General features: G+C 37.9%; 1 protein-coding gene across 1 annotated transcript in view; it reads right to left on the bottom strand.

The window, feature by feature from the left end:
- The window catches only part of Man1a2 (mannosidase alpha class 1A member 2), a 135,467-nt gene that overhangs the window by 78,799 nt on the left and 36,813 nt on the right, over positions 1-19,855 (bottom strand). The window contains exon 6 of the mRNA XM_041638298.1: positions 8,951-9,045. Within this exon, the coding sequence (XP_041494232.1) occupies positions 8,951-9,045 (95 nt within the window). The remainder of the gene's footprint in view (positions 1-8,950; positions 9,046-19,855) is intronic.

Raw genomic sequence — 19,855 nt, forward strand, 5'->3', positions numbered from 1 at the left:
ACTAAAAACAATGTGGGGCAATCGAGAGAGAAACAACCTCTTTAACAGGAAATTAACATTATGCTAGAATTTACATAAACTGAAACTAGCCTCTGAACTTGCACTTAAAGATTTCCAAAGCTAACTCCATGTGAGTGTGTGAAGAAGTCTGAATAAGGGGAGAAGAGGAGGCAGATTCTGTTCCAAAGAAGAACAGGAAAGGAGAACTTCAGAAATAACAATGTAAGTGGAGAACGCCCAGACGTCACCAGCAGACGGGACATGTGTAGGTAAGAAGTGACAACAGCTTCAGCCCAGCTACTTGCAAGTGAAGCAAAGCACAAACCACTTCCACAAGGTGAGCCAGGTCAGAGACAGCCAGTCCTGCCCTGAGGACGAGCCCGCAGCCCTCTCAAGACCAAGGGATGGCTCAGCAGTGAAGGGGAATTTCCTGTTCCATACGAACAAAGGGCAGCACAGTCCATCATCTTCAGAAATATTGTTTAAAAGCTGAGCTACCCTGCAGGCCTCAGAACAGAGAACAGCCAAGGTCAGAAATTTCTCAATTTTGCTTCTGAATAAAGGTAAGGACTAGGGAGGCTGTGGCAGAAAACAAGACTGCCAGGCAATGAGAAATCTAAAGGTAAAGGCAGCAGGAAGCTCAACTCAGACAGGTAAGTGAATACACAAGTAAAGACAGGCTACACATGGTGGCTAGAAGCAGACCTCAATAACTGGAAACAGCCTGTACTAAGACAGCATTCATCCTGAGGCCAGGGGTATACCTACCTCTAGAACCATGTACCTACTGGACACTGTTGAAGAAACTAAGTCAGGGTATACAAGAGAGCCACAGCTGCATCCCTTCCAGAGAGGTCATTAATACTCAGGAACTACACAAAGTACACTGGTACAATGATAGCTCCTCTGCCTCTACTTGCTCAGTGCTGTAGTCTTCTACACTCTTGGTGCACTTTAGGGATACCCCAGCTAAAACATTAGCCATCCCTCTGGAAAAGCCCAATGGTGAAAGACTAAAAGTCCACAGACTGTAATGTTTGCTAAGAGTGACCAGGAGAGGGCAGTGTTGTGCAAAGAGGGAAAACCACCAAGGTGAAGGTTAGTCTGGAGGACATAAGACACAAGTCCAATACAAACACCCTAACAGCATAAATCACAGATTTTTAAACTGCCCACAAGCTGAAATGCCACTGCCTCACTCCATGCATGAAACCACATAGCAGAATATTTCCTAAAGCTAGAAGGGAGAAAAAGACAAGAGGCATTTAGAACCCAGAAAGAAATATTCAGAGAACTTGTCGATGACATATTATACTCAAGTTGTCAAAACCACAAAGAAACAATGGTAAAACCAATAAGAGAAAAGGGCTAATACATGTAAAAAGGCAAGGACATCAGAATTACCATCATCTCTTTTATCAGCAAACCTAAAAGCCAGAAAACATAGAATACATTTACAACACTTAAGGTAAATATCTGTTCACTAAGCTATATCCGGGCAGTTACCTCAAAATTGGTAGGGAAATAAGAACATTTTAAGAAAAGCATAAGCCGGGTGGTGGTGGCTCAAGCCGGGCGGTGGTGGCGCACGCCTTTAATCCCAGTACTCTGGAGGCAGAGGCAGGCGGATCTCTGTGGGTTTGAGGCCAGCCTGGTTTACAAGAGCTAGTTCCAGGACAGGAACCAAAAGCTACGGAGAAACCCTCTCTCGAAAATCAAAAAAAAAAAAAAAAAAGGGAAGGAAGGAAGGAAGAGAAAGAAAGAAATAAAGAAAGAAAAGCATACACTAAGTAGGCCATGACCACTAGGCCAGTACTGCAGAAAATACTCAAAGGAACAGTGTGCACAGAGGAAGAACAAAGTCAGCCTTATTCCTTATTCCTAAGAGCACCAGAAAGAATAAATTTCCTGAGAGGAAAAATGGTAATCAAACAAAGGAGAGTTAGGGAGGAATCCATTATGTCCAATGCAGTAAACAAGCAAACCCCTGATACTAATAGACAAGAAAGTAAGATAATAATAATAACAATAATTACTATACTCCAAACAGAAGAACAACGAAATTACAGGAACTCATAAACCCCTCTTAATAATAATGACCTCAATTCACCAATAAGGACATACAGACCAAACAAAAAGAACCAAACATCTCTTGTATCTCATCAGACTACAGTTCAATAAAACGAGAAATCAATAGCAAAAAAACAAAAAAAAAAAAAACTAACAAGAAACTACAAATGCATGGAGACTAAAGACCAGTGCATCATGAAAGAAGGCAGAAAGGACATTTAAATTTCTAGAAGCAAATGAAAATGGATGTACAATTTATCAAAAGGTTTGGGCCACAGTGGAGGTAGTTCTAAAGGGGAACTTTAGATATAGTACTTACATTAAATAACAAAAATATACAGAAAATAAAAATTAATCAATAAAAGCTCAAATAACCTAGCGATACAACTCAACATTTAATACACACAAAGAGAGAGAGAGAGAAGAAAGGGAGAGAGGGAGAGAGAGAGAGAACTTAAAAACAAATGTCAGAAATAATGAGGATCAAAACAGAAATTAATTAAATAAATAACTGAAAGAAATATACATAAAATTAAGCAAAGAACTGGCTCTCTGAAAACAAACCAGATTGACAACTGGACAAATTAATCCAAGGGGAAAGAAAACTCAAATTAATTCAAATTAGAGATTAAAAACAGTTATTATAGACTCTAGTGAAGTCCAAATAAATGGAAAAAAATGAATACAACAAAATCTTTAACATAAAATTAGTGAAATATCTGTAAAGCACAAATAAATTCTTAGACACATACAACCTACCAAAACTACATCAAAAGGATACACACACCCCACATATCACACACACCTCTCACCCCTCTGGCTGTCAGCAAAATGATGAGAACGTAATCCTGCTAAGAGACTTTGTGCGTGCGTGCATGCGTGTGTGTGTGTGTGTGTATGTGTGTGTGTGTCCCCATGCTGGCTCATAACCACTGAGATTAAAGGAACAGTAATAAGTTTCTCAATAAACAAAAGCCCAGAACTAAATGGATCATGTCCAATTCCAGCAAACTTTTAAACAACAGCTAATATCAATGCTCCTCAAACTGTTTCATAAAACAGTAAGGAAAAGAACACTTCTTTATAAAGCCAATATCACCCTACTAACAATACTGGATAAAGACAACAACAAAAAAGAAAATTATAGATTTGTATCCATGATGAATATAGGCATAAATATTCTTTTTTTTTTTTTTTTTTTGGTTTTTCGAGACAGGGTTTCTCTGTGGTTTTGGGGCCTGTCCTGGAACTAGCTCTTGTAGACCAGGCTGGTCTCGAACTCACAGAGATCCACCTGCCTCTGCCTCCCAAGTGCTGGGATTAAAGGCGTGCGCCACCACTGCCCGGTTTAGGCATAAATATTCTAAAAGATTTCCTGCTAATCAGATTTAAAAGTATATTAGAAAGACCATGACTAAGTTCATGTCATTACAGGGATGCAAAATTGGTTTAACACATGGAAACCAACAAGTGTAACAGCATATAAATAACCTAAAGACAGAAATCACACACAAACTCAATCAATGCAGAAAGGCCTTTGACAAAGTTCAAACCCCATCAAAGACAAAAGCCAACAAGATACTAGGAATAGAAGGAACATATCTCAACATAATAAAGACCACATACAAGACTACAGACACTATAGTAAATGCAGGAAAAGAAAACTGGGAGCATTTCCTCTGATAACTGGAAAGATACAGGTGTCAACTTCAATATACTACTCAACGTCGTATGCAATATATCAGGAAAAAGAAACCAAAGGGACACAAATAGGAAAGGGAAAAGTCAGATTATCCCTGTTCACATAGAACATGGATCTAAATTTAGAAGACTCAGAAGACTCCACCAATACTTATAACTGATAAATGTTTTCAGCCAAGAAGCAGGATACAAAATAAATATACAATATTTAGTAGTTTTCTATATAACATATCAATTTGGTTTAAAAATTAGAAAAATCTCATTTATAATACCTTCAGAAATAATCCAGGAATAAACCCAAGCAAGAAGGTGACAGACATTTACAACCTAACCTTTAAGATAATCATGAAAAACCAAAGAAGACATCAGAAGCTGAAGACCCTACTTGCTCATAAACTGGCAGAACTAATATTGTGAAATACAAATATTTCCTAATGCTATCTACATAGACAACACATTCCCCATTAAAATCCCAATATCATTCTACACAGAACTAGAAGTAAAAATCCTAAGGTTTATATGAAAACACTAACGACCCTGAGTAGCTGAAGCATTCTTAGAAAGAACAATGCTGGAGATAACAAAATCTGGCCTCAAGTTCTATTACAAAGCCTTAGTAGCAAAACAGAATGGTACTGGTACAAAAACAGACATGTAAACCTGTAGCATGAATACCCAGAGACAGACACTGGGGTTCCATCTGAAGATCGAGAAGCAGCCACTAGAGAGCTCTTTCCTCTATGAAATCTTCAGACTGAAGAGCTAGTTCCTGTCCCATCCAACCTTATATTCCTCTCTAGTGCTGAGATTAAAGGCATGCACCACCACCGCTCGGCCTCTATGGCTAACTAGTGTGGATGCTGGGATTAAAGGTATGTGCCACCACTACCTGGCCTGTATGACTGACTGGTGTGGCTGTTCTGCAGTCTGGTCTTCAGGCAAGCTTTATTTATTAAAATACAAAAAAAAATATCACTATATAAACCAAAAAAAAAAAAACAGAAGACCCAGAAACAAACCCACAGAGCTACAGCTGCCTGATTTTGACAAAGGTGTCAAAAGAATAAATTTGGGGAAGGATAACCTTGGTAACAATGGTGCCAGGAAAACCTCTCCAAGCATGCAGAAGAATAAAATTAGATCCCTATCTCTCACTCTGTACCAAAAGAAAAAAAATCAATTCAAAATGAATCAAAGACCTTAACATAAACATGGAAGTATAGAATCACTAGAAGCAAACATAGGTAAAACACTTCAGGATATAAACAATGACTCCAATAACATAGAATATAATTCTAAGAATTGACAAATGAGATTACATGAAATTAAAAGACTTCTTCATAGCAAAAGAAACAGTCACCAGAATGAACAGATAATCTACAGAATGAAAAAAAAAATTCTTCTCCAACTACACATCAGGCAGGGAATTTTAATAGCTAGAATACACAAAGAACTGTGAAAATTACATACCGAAGGAAAGAAATCATCAATAAATGTGCTAATAATGAAGCCAATTTTCAAAATAATGTTCAATAAATAACTGGGAAACGTATTTGGAATCCTTAGCAATCAGGGAAACATAAATTGAAACTACTTTGAGATTACATTGTACCCCAGTTAGAGTGGCTACCATATAGGGGGAAAAAGAAAGAAAGACAGACAGACAGAGCTGTGAGTAGATGGGGAACTATCGGGAATGTAAATTGTACAGACACTGTGAAAATCAGTATAGGTTTCTCAAAAAGCTAAAATAGGGCTGGGGACATTAAAGTGCATGCCATGCAAGCATGAGGATCTGAGATTGATGCCGGAACCCATGTGGAAAACCAAAACAACAACAATAACAAAAACCAGGCACAGTGGCAATGTTTGTAATGCCAGTGCTGGGTAGACAGGGATAGGTGAGGTTTACTGGCCAGCCACTCCAGGATAAGCGAGCCCAGGCCAGAGAGAAATCCTGTCTGAATATAGGCTAACATGGTCTGCACACTATGTGCACACATTTATACATACTTTAGGCTAACATGGTCTGCACACTATGGCCACACATTTATACATACTTTAGGCTAACATGGTCTGCACACTATGGCCACACATTTATACATACTTTAGGCTAACATGGTCTGCACACTATGGCCACACATTTATACATACTTTAGGCTAACATGGTCTGCACACTATGGCCACACATTTATACATACTTGCACTCTATCCCAAACACATACACACATTTTTTAAAAGTGAAAAATAAACTACTATATGACTCAGTCATACCACTTTTGGGTTATATACTTGAACTCTAAGTCAATATATAGAGAGAGATACTTGCACATTCGTGTGTGTTGGGTGTTATTCACAAACTCCAAGCAATGGGACCAGCCTAGATATTCACAAACAGATGAATGGATAAAGAAAATCCAGTACATGTACACAGTGAAATTTTATTTAGCCATAAAGATAAATGAAACAAAATGATATCTATGGGGAATGAAAGGAACTAGAAATTATTATATTAAATAATTATATTTGTACCTGCACATATGTATATGTGTGCAAACACGTGTGTATAAATCTCGAAACTAGAAAGAGGATAATGAGAGAAAAGAAAGAGATCTTAAGGAAAGAGAATAGAAAAGAGTGATAAAATAGATGTGATATGAAAACAGAAGTAGGACTATTAGGAGAAGGAAGTGGGAAGTCAATGAGAAAATGGGAGGAATGAACAGAAAATATGATACATAAAGGTATGTAAAGATGCCATAATAAAACCTATTTGGTAAATGCAATCTTAAATAATTAATTTTTAAAACAAAAAAACTTCAAATGCTAGAAGAGAAATCCAGTTTTAAAACAGTAATTCACTAGATTATGGCCTATTCAAGATAGCCTACGACATACACAAAGCCTAAAGACCTGCCCACGTCTCTATGTAACTTCAGAGGCAGATCTGCGTCACAAGGCTGATGCTTTCCCCATGATGACAATGTACACCTTTCCTGTTTTAAAAAAAATCAGACTGGGGCTGGAAGGTGATTCAGAAGTTAGGAGTCCTTGTTGCACTTACAGAGGACCCAGGTTTCTTTCCAGATCCAGCACCTACACAGCTTTAACTCCAGTCCCAGGCAACTCAATGTTCTCTTCTGACTTCCTTGGGCATCAGAGTATGCACGTGGTACACATACACACATACAGACAAAATATTCACACATAATCAAATAAATTATCAATAAAATAATCAAAGAAAGAAAAGAATAAAAGTAAAACAAAAGGCTTCCTAGATGAGGGAAATCTTTGATATGTCCATTCCAAAACACTAGCTCTGTAAGATAAACCTCTTCAGGCTGATGTGAATAAACTTTAGATCTTGAAATAGAAATGAAAGCCAGGAACCAGAGGCTGGTTTAGCAGTGGAAAGCCTTTGTGGGGTCCCAGTACCCATATCAAGTGTCTCCCGACGGCTGGTCACTTAAGATCTAGGAGATCCAGACCCATGAAAGTCAGGAGAACTGGCTTTACACTCACATGCACACAGAACCACACAGAAGTAAGCATAAAAACAAATCTTTTAAACGTTTACAATTAAAAGAAATGAAGTCTGGGAAGATGGCTCAGTGGGTAAAGGTTTCTTTCACCACCAAGCCTGACCAACTGAATTTGATTCCTAGAACCCACATGGTAAAAAGAGAAAATAAATTCCCTTAAGCGTCCTCTGACCGCCATGTGTATTCCATAACACCCATGAAGATGCATGCATATATGCACAACACACGCACACACAATTTTGTTTTGTTTTGTTTTCTGAGACAGGGTTACTCTGTGTAACAGTCCTAGTTGTCCTGGAACTAGCTCTTGTAGACCAGGCTGGCCCCAAACTCACAGAGATTCACCTGCCCCTGCATCCCAAGTGTTGGGATTAAAGGCGTGTGCCACCACCTCCTGGCCCAACACACAAATATTTTTTAAATGTAAAAAAGAAAACTTTAAATAAAAGTTCTAGATATTAACATTTGGAGACCACTGCTATGTCTCGTACTGTCACTGAAATATATATATGGCAGTTTAAAAAATATTTTAACTGTTATTTTGCGATTAAAATGCATCAGGTGTAATTCATTTTAAAACACAGGTAATTGATAGGAAGAGGGAGAAATGAACAGGTGTGGCCGCAATGCTTCTGTCTTTTACACTAAGCGGTACAATACCAAGTGTAATCTCATTGAAAAGACGGTTGTGTAAGTGGGATGCCTATAGCAGCTGTTTAATAAAGATAGTGAGGTAAATAAAAACAGTAAAAATGAACTTGAGTTCCAAACTGTACTCTATCAATTCAAAGGCAATTAGGGGATAAGAAGGAAAGAAACAGGAGAACTATCAGGAGTTACATAAAATACTAGCACACAGCAAAGGCAACAGCCAGCATATGAAGGCCAGTTCTTGGGACAGGAGAAAATATTTGCAAACTTAGTTACAACAAGGGCTTACAATCTAGAGTGTCATATGCTCACACCTACAGAAAGAGAAATGTGCCCAACTTGTCCTAAGATACCTGGGTGCAAGAAAACTACCAGGCCCATTTTCCTGTGGTTTAGAAATGTAGACATTATGATGAATAACAAATACTACCTGGAGAAAACCTAAACAGCAATATTTCAGTCAGCATAAAGGATGCAAATACAAATTCAAAAAATTGACATCATCATCCAAACTTTTGTATGACTTACATAAAGTAATACAGAGAAAGCATTTTATCCATTTCCAAGTAAAATGGGTGATTATTTTAAGGATTCGTGCTCAGCCTTGAGCCTAGACACTATACTGGAAGCTCTTATCATTGTCCTTAGTATGGCGTCAACAACAGACAGTCCTGATTTCTAGGCTACTTTCTATCTTGCCTTAGAAGAATGGTATGCAGCATGTAAGAAGAAAAGGGGAGAAAAATACTTTGAATACAGTACTAAACAGAACTGGAGACGAATATTCAAAACTGGAATGACCTGTCTCAAAGAAAAGGACACAGGTTAAAAATAAAAAAAGGTTTTGATTTTCAACTACATATACAGAGAAAAATAAACCTTGAAAAACATAGTGGAAGTAGATAACTGAAGATATCCATGAATAAAAATATCAAAGTTCAGTTAATTAATTTGGAGCATACATAATCAAATAAAGTAGAGTTTACCTTTTCAGATTGACCATTGCCCAGGGAATGCCAGTAGGTGTATTAAAGGCAGGAAGGAGCTTCTCAGCCAACTGCACTGCTTTAGTCTTGAATATCTGAGATAAAAACATGAATAATCAAATTATAAGTTATAGGTAAATACTGCTTGTTGCCATCTCTGACAACAATGTACAAGTGACATGGAAGCCTTGCAGTAAGGGCTACATGTCACTCTTCCTGTACAGTATCTAGACTGGATATCTGCAAAGTAGATACTAAGGAAGGTTTGCCAGTAAGCAAAATCCTCAATCCACATCATTGGAAAGAAAGGACATAGTTTGGGGGTTCATGTCATTTGTATTTTTACCTGCTCCCCCCCCCCAAAAGAAATCTAAGAGAGGGCTGGGAAGATGGATCAGCAGCTAAAGCATGTGACATGAAGAAATCAAGGTTAGTGTTCAAACCTCCAAAAACTCACAGTGCTGAGTGGACAGGGCAGTCCATCTTAAATCTAGAAACTGAAGCTGAAGACAGGGAATCCCCAGAGCGAGCTGTCTAACAAGCCATATCGGAGAGCTCTGGGTTTGACTGAAAACCCCTGCTTCTTTAAGGTAGACAAGCAATCCAGGAATGACTTCCCGCCCTTAACCCTAGGCCACATATGTACCTGCACAGATGTGTACCTCCTAAACACACACACGAGCACACAAGAAAATTCAGGCTTCCACATGTCCTCACACATGTACACCCACACACATGTGCACACACACACATGTGCATACACACACAAAAAAACAGAGAAACAAAATCTAAGAGGAGACAACGAGGCTATGAAATCTTCATCAGCATGCAAGCTTATTTCAGATATTTAACAACAACAGCAACAGAAAGCTGTAACATAGTTTGGATAGATGCCCCTGAGTTGCTGTAAATATGTTTCTATCTCATTTAGTTATTTTGGGGAGGCAGAACATGTGTGTTTCTGGTTATGTAATATTAGGAAGCAAAATTTAAAAAGTAAAATTTGAAGACAATATAACTGGACATCTCAAAAACTTGAAGGCATCTAAAGAAGAAAAATATACAATATAATATAATCTTTATTTTGTGTTAAAACTGCAATGCTAGTAAAATGTGAAACATAATATGACTGCACTATTTCTAATAATATTTCCCATCAAAATAATATTTGTTTTGCTGAATTATACAAATAGTTCATTATTTTTCTTCTTTACTTTGTTAATTAACATGGCAAATTATATCAACTGTTTTGATCTTAAATCATCTTTGTTTTCTGGGTATAAACTTATACGTGGGACTTTTTTCCATATTCTTAACAACAACAGCTTGGCTGAGCTTTACTAATTTTTTGTTCAGTATTTTTTCTTATATGCTCACAGAGTCTACAAATCTGTAATGTTCTTTTTGCTTTGTTGTTTTGGCTTTGACATCAGTGTCTCTATGGCCTCAGAAGAATGGGAAGGCACTCCCTGTGGAGTGCAGAGTTTACAGGACCTCAGTCAATCATTAACACTCACTTCAGGACTTCTGAAGGACAATGGTCAAATTATGTAAACTGCCAAGGTGCTGCACATCAACAGATAATTGGATCAATATGCATAATTAAGTTTTTTATATACATACATGTAGAAAAGGAACAAAAATTATGTCATTTTCAGGGAAATGGAAGGAATCATCTTCATGTTAAGCAAACTAACTCAGACTCAGAAAAACAAATCTAGTCTGTTTTCATTTACATGTGGAATTCAGATTCAAACCAAAGCCATGAAAGTAGACTATCTGAGAAAAGGAAGGGAGCTACTACTGGGAAGGTGGGCAGGAAACTACTAAAGATGAGGGCAAAAAGATGCAAGGTAAGTATTCGTGTGATAGAAGCATATTACACACATGTCAAAAACGGCACAACGAAAGCCACTATTTTGTGCAATTAATGAACACTAACTAAAAATAAAGGAGGAGAAGCAGAAAGCCCAAGAGAGAAATACTGCTTGAGAACCAGGCCAGTATACTCCACCTCCACCTGGACAAACACTTCTATGAGGGCCTGAAAGGACCCCAGGGGCTAGCACCACTCCTCACCATTTACAGCCTAAGGCAGAAAAATAGAAAGCTAGTAAGTAAGTAACTTCTAAACTATTCATTTAAAAAGAACTGTATTAGACTGAATTTTCTTGCCTTCCATATCTGGTAAGACTAATCAATCAAACAATTTACCTTGGAATTAATACTAATGTTATATACAAGATTATTCATGGTTTTTGCTTTTTCAAGAATCAATTTTAACAGATCCTTTTCAGAGAACTTTTCCATTTTACCTTAAATCTTTGTTTACAAAATAATATTTGGCACATTCTACTATTATGTTTTTAATGTCTTGTGGGAGTCTCTGTAAACACTAGGGCAGCAGAATAATAATCGCTGAGACAAGAAGGAATCCAGTTCAACATGGCTAGTTAGCTGGTGTTGGTTCACACTTCCAGAGTTTGACAACAGGCAGTTTATTGCAAGCATATTTAAGTACAGTACAATTTGGAAAAAAGCTTCCTAGTGTAATACAATCCCCTCTGCACAAGGAGGCATACTTCTCAAAGTACATGCAGCTTCTTCCAAGAAGATGGGTTCTAGAGATAGGCTACATGCATTATCTTAAGGCCCTGGGGAGAATCTGGTCATCTGCGCTATTAGCCATCTATGGTCCTGGTTGGGGGAGCTTACGGGAGCCCCTGGTTATACAGATAATGCAAAGATCACTTAGACTATTAGTCATTTCTTATCCTGCTTACAGATAGTACAGATCACCAGGCTATTGACCACCCCCATTCCCAACTTTCTTGGTGAAAAAACAGGTATACTTTATACTTCTCTTTATTAAACAGACAATCCTAATTGCTTAATAATCCTGCTTTCCCCTTGAGCCCAAGGACCTCTATAATGTCTGGGATGATAGCTTAATCATGAAAATAGCATTCATTCCAGATTTGGTAAGCCATCTTCTATTACTTCCTTCTTATATATACAAAAGCTTTTAATATATATATATATATATAAATATATACATACATACACATATATACATATATGTATATATTCAATTTTATTGGTACTTTCCAAGAGCCAACTTTATAAAGCTTTCAATTTCCTTTGCAATTCTTTATTTGATGTGTTTATTAGTTCAAGAGGTTGAACTTTGCAGTTCAGCCTCCAGAAGTACTGGGATTATAGTGAGCCACCATGTACCAAGAGCTCTTTTAACTTTTTTTATAGTTTGATTAAAACTTGCCTTGTTGTCCAGGATATAAACATCCCGCGTACTAGAAAAGACTACGTATTCTGTAGTTGCTGAGTGTTCTATAAACATCAATTCACTTAACAGAGTTGTTACTGTCGCTAAGGACTTGGACATCATTACTAATTTTCTGTCTCTCTGTCCTATCAATTTTGCAAAAAAAAAAAAAAAACACTGAAGGATCCAACAGTTCTTTTGGAATTGCCTTTTTACTTTAATAATTCAAAAGAAAAATGAATTCTACCCACTTTTGTTTTGTGCATTTGTAGCTTTGTTATGAGGTGCCCAAAATAGAATAAGTTATTGCTTTAATGTTGGGATTGTTATATCTTCCTAATGTAGTATCCTTTGTCACAAAGTATCCTTCATCTCGGGGGAATTTTTATTGTGAAATCTACTTTCTTAATTAAGCGTGCATTTTAGGTTTGCTATTTGTACCCTGTACCTTCTCCCATCCATTTATGTTCAAGCTCTCTGTACAAATTATGGCTTACAGACAGTGAACAGTGAACTCCTGCTTTTGTCCCTGATGATGAACATGCAACCCAGGATGTCAAACATGCCAAGCACATGCTCTACAGCTGAGCTATACACCCTACTCTTTTTGTTTTCTGTCTATCACCTCCAGACTTTTGAGGGGTCCCTCTAGGCCTTCCTGATTGCCTTTTTTTCTTTTTTCACTTAAATGATTTTTTTTTCTGACAATCATTTAGAGGCACACATCTCTTGATTATTTTTAAATTTTCTTAGGGTAAAATCCTTAACTTTTCAGACTATCAGTTATATTGCACAAGTTCCTATAAAATGTAAAAGCTTCCAATTATGTAGGTCATTTTCTCAATCACTCTATCTTATTTCATAACTGATATGCATTACAGCTAAATACTGCAATAAAATATTCTGGATTGGTTTTATTGTTTGTTTGAAGTAAATGCATCATTTTAAAGTATTAGATGAAAAATAATCTCATGGGTTTCAATTATTTATAGTTTTCCATAGTGTCATTTTTCACTCAGGGCTTCCAAATTTTTCTTTCTATATCTGGTGTCTAGCTAGATGACTAAGTGAACTTAGTCATGATGCCCTAGTTAAGGTTTCTGTCAGCTTGACACAGTTGGGTCATTTGGGAAGTGGGAGCCTTGAGAAAATGTCTCCATCCGATTAGCCTATAAGCAAGACTGTTGTGGGTTCCTTGATTAATGACTAAGGTGAGAGGGCCCAGCCTACTATGGGTGGTTCTGTGACGTACAAGAGGGTAGCTGAGCAAGACACAGAGAGCAAACCAGTAAGGAAGCACTCTTCCTCTATGGCCTCTCCTTCAATTTCTGCTTCTGAGTTCCTGCCCTGATTTCCCTTCCTGATAGACAACTAACTGTAAGCTGAAATAAATCCTTTCCTCCCCAAGTTGCTTTTAGTCATACTGTTGTATCACAGCAACATAAACCCTAACTAAGATACACATGAAGAAAACATGTTTTCAATTTCAGGTCTGCCACCAAAACAAAACAATATGGCTGTTGTTTTTTAACAACCACCATTCAAAGCACATATACATCGGACCTTTTAACATTAGCACTTGCCCTTTTTTCTCCTTTCCAATTTTATTATTTTTCTTTATGCTAAATAATTTAATTTGCTCTATCTTCAAGTCTAGTGATGTTATTTTCAATGACAGGTGTAAACAGTAAAAAAAAAAATTAGTTACCATATACTTCATTTCTAGACTTTTCAAAGTTGTTCTTTATCTGACCTAATTTTTACTAAGATTTTCATCTATACAATAATTTCAAGAATATTTTTTGATGTCACTGAGCAAAGCCATAAAAAAAAAATACTATAAAACCGAGAGAGACAGAGACAGGAGGGGAAGGGGAAGGGGAGGGGAGGGGAACGGGAGGGGAGGGGGAAGGGAGGGGAGGGGAGGGGAGGGGAGGGGAGGGGAGGGGAGGGGAGGGGAGGGGAGGAGAGGAAACATTTTCCGTTGTTTCCTCAGGCATTAGTGATCGGAACTGAAGCCTGGTCACTGTAAACTGCATTGAGACTTTCAATACAGTTCTATCCTCTGAGGAATGCTTTCTGAAGCATGTAACTAAACTCAAAATCCAACCATCTTTCCTTATAGCAGACAGGAGCTGGAGCAGGCATGTTTAAGATCAAGAGCAACATCTAGGAAGTTTGATGTGTGTTCCACACAGGCATACTTTTAGGAGTCAGCCAATCGAGTACAGCATCTGGAACTTTTCCTCTAAATCACTCTCCTCTGATAAATTTTACCTGTAAATTTCTCCCTGCTACAAATAGCTACAAACTCAGTCTTCTCAGCCATCAAATCCATAAGCAGGAACATAATCAACTATACACTGGTACTACCACTAAACTTCCAAGCATCCAAGACTGTGTACAGACGCATAATGACCTAACACAATGAAAAGGAAAATAATAAAGAATATATTTAAAGATATTATATCAGTGTACTACTTTTTTTTTGGGGGGGGGGGGTCAACTTAATGATAGTTAAGATCTTCTATGAAGAGGAACCCTCAGAAAAAAAAAACCTACATCAGACTGTCTTGTAGGCAAGTCTGTGGGGCATTTTCTTAATTAATGATTGGCGTAGAAGGATCTCGCCCATGCAGGGCAATGCCACCCCTGGGCAAGGGGGCCTGAAACATATAAGGAAGGTAGCTGAGTAACCTAGAAGGAGCAAGTCAGTGACCCTCCACAGACTCTGCTTCAGATCCTGCCCTGAGTTCCTGCTCTGACTTCCCCTCCTGATGAGCAGGAAGTAAAATAAACCTCTCCTCATCAAGGTGCTTTTGGCTGTGGTGTCTACCACAGCAGCAAAGGTGAACTAGCACAGTCGGCAAAGCTTGTAGAATAGTCTGCCCAATTACCAGGACGTTGGTAGGCAACAACAAAGTCAAATTTTCAATAGAAATTGTAGCAATTTTTGGAGCAAGATCACTTTTTCCAAAATAACTTGATATTTAAACCAGAAACCATTAATGCTTACATTTCTTTTTCTTTATTTATGACTTTACTTAACAGTGCTTTAGGTTTAAAAGCTATTCATTTGTCCTGGAAAACAGCCCTGAGAACTGACCTAGTATATTTATATTTTGGCAAAGACAGATTTTATTGCTGTTATTTCTTTTGTTTTTAGTGTCTGTGAGTGTGTATTAAACTCCATCTAACAATTTCTCTATTTTATCTGACGGATACCAGGTACCATTGCCCATATATATTATACTTTCTAGCTAGAAAGGTACTTTGGTATCGTGAATAAATGGAGAGACTACCTTGTTAAAGAAAAGCCATATATCTGTATCAAATAAACATAATATAAATCATCAAAAGTTTTTAACGTGTGAATATTTAATAGAAATGGCATTTTTCTGAGAAGAATAATGCTTCACATTTATGATAGTAACAAATCAGTGGGAAAAAGCAACACAGGACAACATGTATTCTTCATATGTCTTCCCACACCAGAATATGGGGTACAGGTAAAACATTCCTTATTCTAGCTATACTTCTAACACAACAAAAGCACTTTGCTACATTATAAATTATCGGCAATTCTGGTTTGGATGAAAGGAACCTACTTCCTATTTATCCAGCATCAGGTAATACCAAATTCAAACTATTTTTCTAAAATGCATTTGTTTTTAGCACATCTCAGATTTACTGCTTGAGTCACAAAAAGGGTATGGTCATACCTTCAAAATCAAATGATTACAAATACACTAACGCAGTTCTACTGAAGGAAAAAGTCGGGAAAAAAAAAGCATGTCCACCCTTGAGTGGAGAGTTTCTTAACAATTCATTTGTTATTTAGTTAAAACTAAGTAAAATTCTTCACTACCCTCACAAATGGCTAGTCAATATTACCACAAATTGCTAGTCAGCGTTACCAAGCTGATTCTACTAAGGCACACTGAGAAAATGAAACACACGCACGCCCTGTGCACAGCTGTGAAGTGCTTCCAGGAACAACTACATAGTAATAGCCTGACCTGATGAAGGGCCTTCATATGCTGACACACTAGTGGTGAAGGGCAAAAGTCAGGCCTGGATGGAGGAAGTTGGTCACAGGGCACATGTACTTGGCTGCCCTACTTTGCCCTGGCTCAGTCCTGCACTCCTTTCCACAGCCTCCTTCTCTAGTTCGCCATGCCCTTCGTGCTGAGATGGACTAAAATTTCCACAAGCATTAACTAAAGGAAACCCTCTCTTTGCTTCAACTCTTCTGCTGAGAGCCTACTACAGAAGAGTCAAGGCTGAAACTTCCTTTTCATATGTTGTCTCAAATTAATTCTGGCTCTCATTGCTACTGAGACGAAAACTAAACCAATCACATCAAATGCACAGAAAATATTACTTCCAGATAAATAATAATAACCTGGGGGGGGGGATCTGAACTCAAAGTCTTCAAACAGTCCTGTGTTCTTCCTCACACCGATACCTCTATCAGGATACCCTTTGGCAAGTCTGTAGGGCATTTTCCTGGTTGCCAATTGGTGAAGAAGGAACCGGCCTCTATGGGTGGTGTCACCCCTAGGCAAGTGTTAGCAGGTGACAGAAGAAAGCAGGCTAAGCAAGCCATGAAAAGCAAGTCAGTAAAGAGTGTTCCTCCATGAACTTCTACTTCAGTTCGGTCTTGAGTTTTTGCCCTGGATTCCCTTTAGGTGTCCTAAAACTGTATACTAAAACAAGCTCTTTCCTCCTCAAGTTGCTCTTAGTCATCACGTTCTTTATCAAAGCAACAGAAAACTAGCTAGAACAGCAGGGGCATCGCTATATGTAAGATTATAACTAAGTGGCGCACGCCTTTAATCCCAGCACTAGGGAGGCAGAGGCAGGTGGATCTCTGTGAATTCGAGGCCAGCCTGATCTACAAGAGCTAGCTAATTCCAGGACAGGCTCCAAAGCTACAGAGAAACTCTGTCTACAAAAAACAAAACAAAAAAAACCACTGTAACTAGAACATCAGAATATCAGGGGCATTGCTATACATAATATTATAATGGGGAGTAAATGTCATTATTCATTTTTCCAAACCCACAGAATGTACCACACAGTTTGAGTCACACTGTAAACTGCTTATTATATGACTATCTGACAATGTAAACTCATCAACTGTAACAAATAAACCACCATGGAAGACAGCAGTAAGGGAGAAGGTTAGGGTCAGGGGATATATGAGAAATCCTTGTACTTTCCCCTCATCTTTGCATGAAAGTACTCTTTAAACTACTCTTGAAAAAAAATCTTATTTTTAGGTGGGATAAAAAAAATAATTAGTACAAGAGAACCAATACTAGATAGTATAATCTGTGTAGGAATGAAATACCAGAGAGAAAGAAGCAAAGGCAGAATAAAATAGTAATTAGGAAGTTTTCAAAGTGGTTAAAGATACATCTGAGATTCAGAAGGCATCAAGCAAGATAAAGAAATCCTACACTACCCCTAAGAGAGAGTAAAGCAATTCAAATTCTTCATACAAAACGAAACATTAATAGCAAAATCCGAATGGTAGCTAAAGGGAAAAACACCATATGCAGGAAGATAAAGACTAAAGCAGCTTTCTCATCATAATCCAGCCTTCATAAGATGATTCAGTGCTATCCTTACAGTACTAAATCAGTGGTTCTAAACTTCCCTAACACTTTCTGCAGTCCTCTAATATAGTTCTTCATGTTGTGGTGACCCTCAACCATAAATTATTTTATGGCTACTTCATAACTGTAATTTTGCTAATGTTATTAATTGTAACATAAATATTGGATATGCAACTCCTGTGAAAGGGTCATTCAGCCCCCAAAGGGGTCACCACCCATAGGTTGAGAAGTACTGTGCTAAGGAGAACTGCATAAACCTAAATTCTATGCCCAAAGAAAATCTACTAAAAATAAGGAGGGAAGGACACTTGTAAAATATTATTTTAACTAGGCAAATATGTGTTACATTTGTTTATTCAGCAGAATATTACTTTAACTGTGTAAATGTTTATGCTGCATTTGTAAAGACGTGTGTTTAACTATGTAAAGATGTGTTGCATCTGTTTTCCCTTGCCTGCCTAACGCACCTGATTGGTCTAAATAAAGAGTTGAACAGCTAATAGCCAGGCAGAAAAGGATAGGCATGGAGCTGCCAGTCAGACAGAGAAGCAGTGAAAGTAAGACATACAGAAGTAAAAAAGGTAATAAGCCCAAGGCAAAAGAGAAATGGAATAATTTATGGTAAAGGAGCAAACCAGCAACAAGCCTAATCTAAGCCGAGCATTCAAAATTAACAGTAAGTCTGAAACATGATTTGGGAGCTGGTTGGGGCCCAGAAGAAAAAGTCTGGTATATTCTGGCACCCCAAATAGGGCCTATATTTCCACATAGGGCCCGAGAAAGCAGAGAGGGAAAAGGAGGAAAGAAGGAGAGAAAAAAAAGCCAGTACTTTCAGTAGAAACAGTGGGCTGGGTAGGGAGACCTGCAGAACCAGCATTCCATAGCTGGAGAGTTGAATGCAGCTCTGGTCCCACTAGGCCCGTGAACTTTAGGCTTAGCTCTTGCAGACCTGGGAAATGGGTGGAGCCAGTCACCAAAGCAACCTTAGCAGTTTGTTTTGCACAAACAGACAAAAAAAGCTAGAGATACACTGTAAAGCAGGTTCAGAAGGAATAAACCTCTAAACAGGTTACAGCATGTTTAAAAGTGTGTGTAGTCTTAAGAAAAGAAAATGAATATAGACAGTCATAGAAAAAAGTTTAATAATAAAGCCTTTAAAAAGAGAAGTAAAATATAATTTAAAAAAGAATAAACTATGTAGAGATGGGAAATACACAGGGAGTCTGGATCCTGTATGTTAAGAGTGTTGTCTTTGAATTTTTCTGATTGCTGATGGGCTAACAATAGCTACAGAGAGAAATGGTACTATAACAGGAACTGCTGAATTAAACCAGCATAGATAATTTAAGAATGCCTTAGCTTTAATATGGAAGTCAAAAAATGTATTGCTTTGGAAATGAGGTTATGCTTTTGAAAGGCTGTGAATTCATTCAAGGTTAACAGTGATCAGATTTTGTATGCAAAATTCAAGAAGTCCTTGTTTTTTACTGCTGAGTAGTACTCTGATATGTATATATTCCATACTTTCTTCATCCATTCTTCCATTGAAGGGCATCTAGGTTGTTTCTAGGTTCTGGCTGTTACAAAAAATGCTGCTATGAACATAGTTGAGCATATACTTTTGTTGTATAATAGGGCCTCTCTTGGGTATATTCCCAAGAGTGGTATTGCTGGGTCCAGGGGTAGGTTGATCCCGAATTTCCTGAGAAACCGCCACACTGCTTTCCAGAGTGGTTGCACAAGTTTGCATTCCCACCAGCAATGGATGAGGGTACCCCTTTCTCCACATCCTCCCCAGCAAAGGCTATCATTGGTGTTTTTTATTTTAGCCATTCTGACAGGTGTAAGATGGTATCTTAAAATTGTCTTGATTTGCATTTCCCTGATCACTAAGGAAGCTGAGCATGACCTTAAGTGTCTTTTGGCCATTTGAACTTCTTCTGTTGAGAATTCTCTGTTCAGCTCAGTGCCCCATTTTTTAATTGGATTGATTAGCCT

The sequence above is a fragment of the Microtus oregoni genome, unplaced genomic scaffold (assembly GCF_018167655.1).
Source record: "Microtus oregoni isolate MIOR12 unplaced genomic scaffold, Mior012 000054F_ref0000373, whole genome shotgun sequence".
Classification (NCBI taxonomy): Eukaryota; Metazoa; Chordata; class Mammalia; order Rodentia; family Cricetidae; genus Microtus; species Microtus oregoni.